The sequence below is a fragment of the Populus euphratica genome, unplaced genomic scaffold (genome assembly GCF_000495115.2).
Source record: "Populus euphratica unplaced genomic scaffold, PopEup_1.0 scaffold654.1, whole genome shotgun sequence".
Taxonomy (NCBI): domain Eukaryota; kingdom Viridiplantae; phylum Streptophyta; class Magnoliopsida; order Malpighiales; family Salicaceae; genus Populus; species Populus euphratica.
In genome coordinates, this window is record NW_011500528.1 from 44471 (window position 1) to 55578 (window position 11108).

Below are 11108 nucleotides of genomic sequence, written 5' to 3' on the forward strand. Positions count from 1 at the left end.
GTTGATGTATTGAGTTGATCAATAGTATTTTATTCTATTTATATTATCTCACAATTAAATTTTTAGAATTTATTAAGTGTATTTTTATGAATTTTTTTATGTTGTTTTATTTATGGTTTAATACATTGTTAAATTATAGACTTTAAATTTAGTTAGTATAACTTTTTTTTAATCATCAAGTTGTTGGTAAGTGTCCATTTTTTTAAATAAAAAAAAACCATTAAAATTAAAAGATGGGTAAAAATTAGGACGACACAAGGTAAATGGATTTAAAAAGAAAAGGGTAAGTAATGAAAGTACACGTGCACACATCGTTAGACACGTTGCCATATATAATTGTTTTCATAGAGGATAATTGGGAACATGATAGTGTTTCTAAAAATTTTAATTTTTTAAAAAAATTAATGTTTTTAATGTTTTTAAATTATTTTAATTTGATATTAAAAATTATATTTAAAAAATAAAAAAAAATTATTTTAATATATTTCTAAATAAAAAATATTTTTAAAATCAACCATATCTATACTAAAAAAAAACATAATCTCACTCAGCCTTTGTGGTTTCCGGTTTACTAGAGACACATCACGAAGCAGTCAGGAGGCAACGCAATAACAAATATTATTGGACTCTTCATTTACCGACATCGAACGCCATTTCTCATTAAGCTTCAGATCAACATGCCAAACTCAACAAAACCATAACTTCAATGCGAAAGGAAGTCCAATCGATTCAGGGAGTGATCTTAATGCAGAAGAGGCTTGTCATACTGATGGACATCACCCCGAGTCATGAGCTCATTCTTAGATTTCAGCATCTCTCTTCTCCTATTCCTAGTTTGTGGAATACACCATATACCTGTAATCACAAACTCTGACAGTTATTTATAGTCTTCATATGAGTAGAAAGGTTTAGATGAAAAGGCAGCTTCTAAACATCACAATGGACACCTCTATGAATATAACGATGCACAAAAGGAGGAAAAAATTACATATTTGTATGGTAGGATTTCTGTGCATTCCATCAAAATGAAAGCAACTACATGTACAGTCATCTCAGTCTCAACTGGGCAGTTTTTATAAGCCAGGAGAAGACATGAATTAACCCCATGATAGGACAGGGTAACAAAAAATGAAAAAATCAAGTAAAAAAAACAAAAAGAACAAAATTATGCGACTGTTGCTCTATCCTTTACTTGTCTTGAGCTTCTTTAAGACTTGATCAGATTCTTCACCGCTTGAAACTCTTGAACGTATTGTGCCTTGATTGCTAGGGGGGACGTTATTATCCTACGTTAGTGAAAAAGAAAAAGGGTTAGGAGTGATTTAATGGAAACGGTAATTGAAATTACTCCAAAGCTTAATGCCAATAAACCTTAACAATGGATGTTGGAGCAGTTTGTCTACTATTCCCTTTTTTCCCGAGCTCTATCTGCACTGAGATGCTGGCCTGAGACAAGTCTACTCCAGAACTCTGTAAAGCTTGCGTCAAAGTATTTAGCAACCTGTTTAATGCCAATACAGGGTACGTTATTTGACTCATAATTCAACAAATTCTCTTCTTATAGGGTTACAGAGAAGGCTACTTCCCATAATAAGTGTGCAACAAAAAATGCTACGCTTTATCTTTTTTACAAATTTACGTTGTATGAAGCTATAAGCAAAGTTAAGTATCCAGACGATGAGAGAATTGAGATGATGTCAACACCGCAAAACAATGTTATTTCTTGTCACTGGAAAGAATCTAAAGAAAAACCAATTTGCAAACACCTGAAAAAAAGAGTTTCATGGAATTGAAAAGATTCATATATAGCTCAGCATATTGTAGAAACAAAACCTGTATTGTCAGAACCTTCAAGTTACGCTTCTAATATTTAGCAACTAATTGTGCAAGTCAGAAGAGGATATCTTCAAGAGTAACGCTGCTGAACATAAGATTTCAAAGTGGAAGTTCAATATCTCCGAACAAGTATGCATGTAGCTTTTCTCCCCTTGCATGAATTTCAAGACTACTAGAAACAGTCAAGCAGAAGCAAGCAGGCTATGTATAACATGAATAAGAATGTATTGTCCAATGCTACAGAGACAGGTAATTTATAATTCCTAAAGCAGCTAGTAGACGTGTGCTAGTAGAAATTGGCGCTTCAAAGATCACCATAGAAGTGATTGAATGTTGTGTTAGTTATGATCTCCTTGAAAGATTTTGACCTATCATCAGGCTATCAGAACCATAAAGTGTAATACGCAAACTCGCCCTTGAGAGTACGCGCTAGAGATGCTGATTGTACCACCTTCAACAGTCAGATTCTGTTGTTTCAGCTTATCACTAGCAACAGCCCCGTCAGAGGTACATGATATTGCATGGCATGGTTGAGGTTGAGGTTGAGGTTGAGGTTGAGGTTGAGTTGCCGTGTTCTCCGCATCAAATGCCAGTCGGGGTGGAAACTGTGCTGCTGCACCTGCGATCCTGCCAGGATGGAAGAGGTTCGGCTGCAGCGAGATAGGAAATGGCATTGTTTTATTTGTTATTCCGAGGTTTGGATGGTGCTCCATTGCATTGAAGGTACTAGCAGAGCTCATATTCGATTCGACTGCATTCCGTGCTCCTCCAGGATTAGTGGAAGGAGAAATGTTTATGTTTTTCTCATCCAAATTTGCAGCAAACAATAATGCAGGACCAACACCACTATTCACGCCTCGAGACTGATCAACAGAACTTTCAACGGGCCTACTATTGCTTCTCTGTTTTAAACAATGGAGAGCCAACTATTAGACTGGAACAATAATGATTATCACACACTCAATAAACGATATAGTGGCCACGAAAACATTGGAAGATATGGAGGTTATGTAGAATTTACCCATGGCCCCAGTTTTGCATGTTCGTGGTTCCATCCTTGGTATGATCCTTCATATTTCTGTACTTTCTCCTGTAGAAACTGAACGTGCTCGATGACCTGTAAAATGATTCACATACTCCATCATTTACACCGTACACTGAAAGAAAGAATGATAATTTTATAAGAAGAGTATGTACCTCTAAAAGAAAAGATGCCTTGTCTCTCTTTTGATCGCCATGAGGAATGAGCGCTCTCAACATCTGAAATCTGCATGAAAACTTTGAAATTTTAGTACAGCATAAAGTTGACAAAAGCAGTCGTAATTATTCAACAAGAAAAGTTGAACTAATTAGCTTTGTTTAGGGCCTTTTGTAGTTTACATCCATCAGCCTTCATAATATAACCAGTAGAAACAAAAGGAACAGATTGTACGGAATTGTATTACTTTACCAAATTAACATTCTTAGATTACTGAAACTTCACTTGTAACAAGACGTCAACAACATTATAAAGTAGCTGATTAAAGGAAAAGATCCTCAGGTTTTCTCAATGTAAGAAATTAATGCATGCCTGTCATTTATCTTGCTCCTCCTGCGTTGTTCTGTTGCAGAATGCTTTGACCGAGGCGTGTTAGGTTTTTGGTCATTGCTCTTTCCGTCCACCTTTATCCTCAATTCCTCTGAAAAAAGAAAAAAAAAAAGTCCTCAATTCCACAAACATGTAACTCAAACAGAGCACACATAATACTACTATTTTTTTCAAATAAGAGAATTTTTATACATTTATTTTCTACACACACACCTTTATGGATAGGAGAAGGGGTTTCTTTCTTAAGGAGGAACGTTTCTTCGTCGTCTAAATCATCGTCCAAGTTACCACCTTTGGCTGACCTTATCATTTCTATGAAGCTCTGGGTACATTTCAGCCCTGGTGGCCTGCTCGATTACCAACAAAACAAAATCTCATCATTATATTTTTACAGTAGAAAAAAAAATCCAATAGCATGCAGAAGAAGGAGAAGGAAACAGACTGTGAGGAAGAAAGAGAGCTGAAACTATTGCGATGGTTGTTCGATGAAGACTGTGACGGCCTCTCCGACGTCGTCCACTGACCCGTCTTCGCTGCCGCTTCTGTTACGCGCCAAACATACTTCCAATTATCACTAAAATCTTGTACGAAATATCATTTAAAACAATACTGTCATTGGATATTTTGTTTGGGCCATGCGAGTGGACTTAAAGCTTATTAAAAGTTCGGCTGAGAACTCGAGTCCTGCTATTTTTATACTAAATAATTTATTCTATTATTGCTAAAAAGACATTTTATTTGAAAAATAGTTACGTATAATAAATGGAAATCTATATATTGTAAACAATATTGATATTATTATTATGGTCCGTAATAATAATATCAATATGAGAGGAGAGAAAAAAAAAGAGCAGAGAACTTTTATGATGCCGTGGTCTACCTATTCGAATTTCAAATAAAATATTATGAAGACTTGGACCGATTTACTATGCAATGTCATATTATTAGTCTCATTTGAATCTCACTCGTCATATTGAAAACTACATCTTGTTTTATTTAAAATAATAATAATAATAATAATAACCTCTTAGTTATTTGGTTGCCTGTTTTAGACCCGAGAGTACCTTTCGGGAGAGAAGCCATGTAATGAGACTATCTTGGGCTGATTTCGCAGTTTGGACCTGGTCTATGCCTTTGGTCTTCAAAACTGAACTTGTAGTAATATAACATGAGCATGAGATGATCCGAACCAACTTGAACCATGGACCTAACCAAATACTGAAGTCCTAATATGACTATGTTTCTAACATGATGACTACAGTTTGTTATTGCTCATGATCAAGCTAAAATCAACCAAAACTATTCGGGTAAAGATTTTGAGGTTGGGTTTGGTTGTAGTGGTGGTAGTGATGATTAAAAAAAAAAAGAGTTTGTGAGATAGAAAATAATATAGCAAAAAAATAAGATAGAAAAGCTTTAAAAGTTTTTGAGATTTTGGACATGGAACTTCTATGGACATGACGACTAGCTTTTGATTATCGAGCAAGTTTGAATCTCGTCCTCTATATCAAACGAGTATAGTAACTAAGTGCTCATTCTAGCTAGATTGACATGTAGTATCATTATATTCCACTTACGTCTCTTGTATTGCAATATTTACAATAACACCTCATCGATATATTTAACATCAAATCTCTTGGCTGTATGTTGCTAGCTAGAGGGAGATGGACTTGCACATATGCACATGCACATGCAAAGCACAACAATGGAAAGTAAACAGACAGAACATGGAAAGTACAGATAATTATTAAGTACCTCTGATAATATTGGATCTTTCTCCCACATTCTCCTTCCCTGTCTTTCCCTTTTTCAATGTGGATTCTTCCCAAAGTGTGAATCCACTAGCTGAATAAGAACTGCAGTTGGAATTCTCATCATTTTTATCGGTACTGCTAGCTTGAGCTACTGAGAATATTGTGTTTTCTGGCTTTGGAACTCGTTGGTTGAAATACGATACGTGGCTTATACTGTACGTCCCGATGCCTCCAGGGAGGATGTGCTCCACCGAGGGTGGTGGTGCCGGAGGCGGTGGCTTATCAATTGTCAAGATCTCAACGTTGGCGTCTTCTCTGGCGGTGGCTTTGCTTACTTGTTCTAGTGGTTGTAGAAAATCATGTGTCTGGAGGAAGCCACCTGTTCAAGCATGGAAAATGGAAGATTTCCAGTTCAGATCTGACCCTGATTAATGGATTTATTCTGACTAAGATTTTTCAAAGTCTGTAATACTTTGAAATTTACAATTGAACTAGTTTTGGCAAGTGGAGTGATGATTTATAATTAATAATTTAGCAATTAAGCAAATGGACAATCAAAACAGATCCAAAAACATGGTGTCTTCTTTTTTCAGCCAGTGGGTAAACAAAGACATGTGGAATTATGTCCAAAAATATAGCAGAGTAATTAGCGGAAGAAGATTCATAAAGATTATCCTACTCGTTTATGAAAAGATATTAAATCAAAATTTGAAAATTTTTTATTTAGATTAACAATCCGTATATTCAACGCGTCAGAAAAAGTAATTCTCAAATATATTTTTTTCTTTTTTTAAATCTTATATCAAGATGCGATCTCTTGGATGGTGATTTTCTCAATAATTTAAAATAACTAATCTCTATTTAAAAAAACAATTACCGGCCACCATCCCCTCACTGGCCCAACACCTAATATTTCAATTAAGAAACTATAAATATTAATCAAGTAATTAAGGACCATTTTTACAGTGTAGAGGAGTTTTAACCAAGTAATCCTAGTTACTTTTCTTAATTGATTAATCATTAACTACTTAATTTATTAAACTGTTTTATCTACAAAAAAAAATAGTAAAAATTGGAGTAAATTTCCTGGAAAAAAAAATTAGCAAAATACTGTTAAAAAAATATTTTAAAAACAATTCGGTAAATGTCAAGCTAGAATAGAGACATTTAAAGAAATGGTTAAAAGAAACCAGCACAAATTTTAAGAAGAAAAGGAGGGGGGAAAAAAAGATTTTCAAGACACACCAAAGTTTTTTTTAATAAGAAAAACCATCAAAACTAATGATATCACATATCATTAAACAAAAAAAAAATTGATGAGCTGAATACAACAACAGCAAAGTACGGTCACCATTGAAAACTTTAGTGGATAATACACGTAGTTAAAAACGACAAATAATTCACTGCCTATAATGTTGTTGAATTCATTTCATCATGATATTTTTAATTATACTAGGGTCCTATCATTGTAGCTTCATGGGCCTCCGAGAGCTCATTTTACTTTCATTCTTTTTATTCTCTCCTCCTTTCTTATTGAAATTTGTGCAATTCATTTTATCCATTTCGTTGTTGTTCCCAAGAACAACATTTTTATATTTTGCCAAAACTGTCTTACTCCCTGTTATTTTGTTTATTTTTTAATATAGTTAATTATATATATATATATATATATATAAAAAAAAAAAGTCTTAAATTTGTTGACCGGAAAACAAGGGGCACCTCTCTTTACACAAGGAAAATAGTTTGTGATCTTGATTGTGATTGTGATTTGTGAATAGAATTACAACTACAACCTGCATACCAGAGGGAGTGGATGTGAATCATGTGACATGTCACATCGTGTCTAACTCCTAGAAGATGGGTCCCATAAGAAACACAACAACATATGGCCAATCTGATGGTGCTAATTGCTAACTGCTAACTCTTTCCTTTTCGGATTTGGCAAACCCCTGTTAACCCTACCCCACCCTACTTCCCTGGCCCATATCCCATCATTCAATTCGTGTCACGTGCATCCACGAACCCACACCCATAAACCAAAAAAAAATCTCTTTCCATTTTGAAAAACCAGAAACAATTTTTTGTTTTTCTTTTTTTACCAGATCCATAAACGAAAAATGATGATACCTTGAGAAGGTGGTCTTGGATCTTGATGCACAGTTGAAGAATGACTGTACAGTGAAAGAAAGTCGTGTGTTGGTTTCCTTCCTGTTAAGAACATGCTTCATAACCACAGTTAATAACACACTACACTGCGATTTGTTTTAATCATTTCATAATCCACATGCTAAGCTAAATCGAAACTAAAAATTAAAAGGAATATGTATGAGTAATTAAAATACCTTCAGTTCCGAAAGGACGTTGTTGAGGAAGCTCCATCCAAAGCGGAGATAGATATTTTGTAATAAAATAAATATCTAATTAATTGCTTCTTATCAGATCCGTAGAATTGAGATTCTTTAAAAAGTTATGGCACCTCCGCCTTAGATCGGAGAGGACATTCACTTTTTTCTAATAAAACTGACTCTTTTTATGTTTTGAAAACAGGGATCAAAATCCTCTCTCACAACTTCAGAAAAAGAAGAACGAACTTTGGGCCACCAATCACAGATATTAATGAAATCTGCAATAGAATTACAGTTAAAATAATTCATGTTACATCAGAATTCAATGTTTAGAAAACTTCTAAGATTAAACTATCCATAATTCAAGCCAAAATAAATAATCTCAGAGTTAATTGAAGCTAAAAGGTACCTTTGATCTGAATTGAGTGAGATTTCGTCCCTATTTCAGCTCCAAAAGCCGAGCTATATATCCAGTTTCAGAAAGAAAGAAATTCGAACAAGAAATTCTACGCCGGAAATGATCGAAACCGGAGCAAGCTTCAACGAGAACGAAAATGCACGAAGAATCTCCTTTGAGTTTCGATATAAATAAATAGGTTTCTGCAGCAAAAAAAGAAAGAGAAAAAACTGTGCAGCAGAGGAAACTAGAAAGGATTGCAAGTCGGAGAAACCTCTCTTATTTCTCTTATTCCTCTGTCTCTCTCTGGTGTTCGTTTGCTTTGGGTTCTTTTATACAATTTATTCTCTTTCATTGTTTTCCGTTATTTCAAGTAAACGGCGTTTCATTAACGTCGTTGCGGCGGGGTTGACGGTGTTAAGTGTCACGGAGAACGTTTTGGTTTTGTTATTTAAGAGGATGCAGTATTTTATTTTATTTTTATGTTGACCTCATCGTGCTGCCTGCTGGGGACATCGATATTAAATCTGTTTTTCTTTTCTTGTTAAAATTTTTTATTTAGAATTAATTTTTTTTATTTTAAATTATTTTAGTATATTAAAATTAAAAATAAATATATTCTTAAATAAAAAATCCTTTAAAAAATAATATTCACCTCCTCGCGCTCCTCATTCATCCTCCATGGCAGAATGGGTTCACATAGCTCAATAATTTGCTTTGTTTTTTTATATTATTATGTTCTTGGCAATCCCGATAAAATGTTTAAAAAACTATATATTGTTTTTCTTTTGTGACAACCAAGATCGATTTATTAATTTTCTTTTAATAATTTATTAGTTTGTCTCCTTTGCTATCCATGAAAGAAGATTTGATAGGTAAGAGACTTATATATCATGCTGCTCACAACCCACAGGGAGTCTCTCTCGGGCATCATAGATCATAACGTGTTTTTGCATTTTATATTATTATTATTATTATCTTAATTTTCTTATGGGGTCTAATGTAAGAAAAAAATATATATATTTATGAGATCATTGTCAAGATGAGAGGTTGATTTAACCATTTCTTGCATGAGGCAGCAACCTGGCTAAAAGGTCATTGATTAATATTTATCTAATTTAGAATAGTAAACAAAAATAAATTAGGGGATTGGATTAACAAAAAAATATTAAACTGAAACAAATAAAGAACGAATACTCAGCCAAATTTAATTTAAGGGAGCATAATGATAACTAAGATGGGAGCGCCAAGAAATAGCAGGGTTAACAAATTCTACTTTTTGTATGGTGAACCAGAGACTTGAAGTACTTATTGTCTTAATGGATTACATGAATATGTCTTAATTGTCTTAATGATAATTAATTAACGCGTGAATTACACTGTTTTTTTTTCTTTTTCTTTTTTTCTTTTTTACTATATGCTCTATACAAAGACTTGTCATTATAACTAAGCCTTGCATAGAATACTGGTGATTGGAGTAACAATAGAAGAATATAGAGTGTTTTTCTTTTTCATGGATATCTTTTTGCTTAAATATCTTGTAGGAAAGGTGGGACTAGCATGTGCTAATATATTTAACCATATCTTGCTGGTATGGAAAAGGCTGGCTGGCTGGCTGGCTGGCTGGCTAGCCATAGAACAATTCAAGATTAGATATATAGATGCTTTAGCCTCAATAGTCAATGAAAAAACGAAAATTGAGACACGCAGGCACACATTATAAAGAAGTTGGTAAATCTGGGACTGTTTATGCAAAGGAGGCAGACTTGTGTTTATGTGAAGGAGAAGATCTACTATCAACCCAATTCTACAAGCGGAAATTAATTGGTAACCAAAATCCAATTATCACCTTTTTTGGTATTTTACTTTGCACGTACGCTGTGAAGTGCTGGCACAGGTGGCTATAATATTAATGATTCAATAACATAATTCTTAATCTTGAATCTCATTAATTATAATTAATACATCCAACCAAGTTCTTTTTACGGCCATATATATATATATATATATAGATGTCCTAGTAAGTTTTGTTCTCGATTTAAGCTCGGTACGTGACGAGGCTAGACGACGACCGTCAATATCGAGGAGAGGGGGTGGGGGTTCAAATTTGCTGCGAAACATGCATTATCTGTGTCTGGACCATTAATGACTGTTTAATAAAAAATATTTTTTAGTTGAAAAAAATTTAACTTATTTTTTAAAAAATATTTTTTTATAAAATTTAGATAAAAAATACTTTTTGAAAATTATAAAAAATTTAAAAATATTATATTATTTATTTATTATATCAAATTTGGTCCTTAATCTTTTGTTGTATATATTTTGTTTTAAATATTTATTTTTTAATTTTATCTTTTAAAATTTAATTTTTATATTAACTTTGATTCTCATTTTTATAATTTTTATTTATTTTTTCTTTATTATTTTTTATTGAAAATTTTTATTTATCAAATTTGATCCTTATTTTTTTATTGTAACTTATTTTATTTGAAATAATTTATAAAATATAAATTATTATTATTTTAATTTCTTCATCTTTTATTTTTTTATTTTTTAGATTTGATCTCTATTATTTTGATTATTATTTATTTTATTTGAGATAATTTATAAAATTATTTTTTTCAATTTCATTCTTATTTAAAATTTTAATTTGTAAGATTTGTTTCTCATTATTTTAATAAACTTGAGAAAAATAAAATAATTATAAATTATTTTCCAGCTTATTTTTCATGATATAATCAAATACTGAAAAGTATTTTTCAATTTATTTTCTATTATATTACCAAATATCAAAAAATAATTCATTTTTTTAAAATTTATTTTTTTAAAAAAATATTTTTCAGTAAATAAACAGATAATCCTAAAATGGCATGCGATGTATATGCTGCTGCCTCTTCTTCTTTACTAATATATATTTTATCACTCTTTTTCATTTACACGATCGAGCTCTTGAATGTTCTTGATCACCTGCAATAATTAGACTTTGCGTTTTACCTCGTTATGTACATTATGAAATTAATTGGCTAAAGGTGCTAAGTTGTGCTGCAAAATGTTTAGAAGGAGCCATGGTGTCGAAAAGGTGGTGTTAGAATTTTAAGGGTGTTAGGTCCCCTCTATAGCTGAACTATTTGTGACATCTCTATGCATTTCCAATCTTAATTATTGTAGAGATGTGGTTCAATTTCTTT

The 11108-nt window shown here is 32.6% G+C and overlaps 1 protein-coding gene across 2 annotated transcripts; it reads right to left on the reverse strand.

The window, feature by feature from the left end:
• Nucleotides 1–928: 928 nt before the first annotated feature.
• BIM1 (basic helix-loop-helix (bHLH) DNA-binding superfamily protein) lies at nt 929–8243 on the reverse strand. Of its 2 annotated transcripts, none has more exons than XM_011012062.1 (12): nt 7933–8243; nt 7521–7801; nt 7306–7386; nt 5180–5557; nt 3867–3966; nt 3638–3771; nt 3407–3515; nt 3034–3103; nt 2858–2953; nt 2251–2738; nt 1372–1501; nt 929–1286 (listed from the first exon to the last, which is right to left on the reverse strand). In XM_011012062.1, exons 2-12 carry the CDS (start codon nt 7555–7557, stop codon nt 1182–1184), a joined length of 1728 nt encoding a protein of 575 aa, XP_011010364.1. In that variant the 5' UTR covers nt 7558–7801; nt 7933–8243; the 3' UTR covers nt 929–1181. The 2 variants fall into 2 exon arrangements, with proteins under 2 accessions (XP_011010364.1, XP_011010365.1); XM_011012063.1 differs by having other exon boundaries at nt 7306–7400.
• Nucleotides 8244–11108: the final 2865 nt, after the last annotated feature.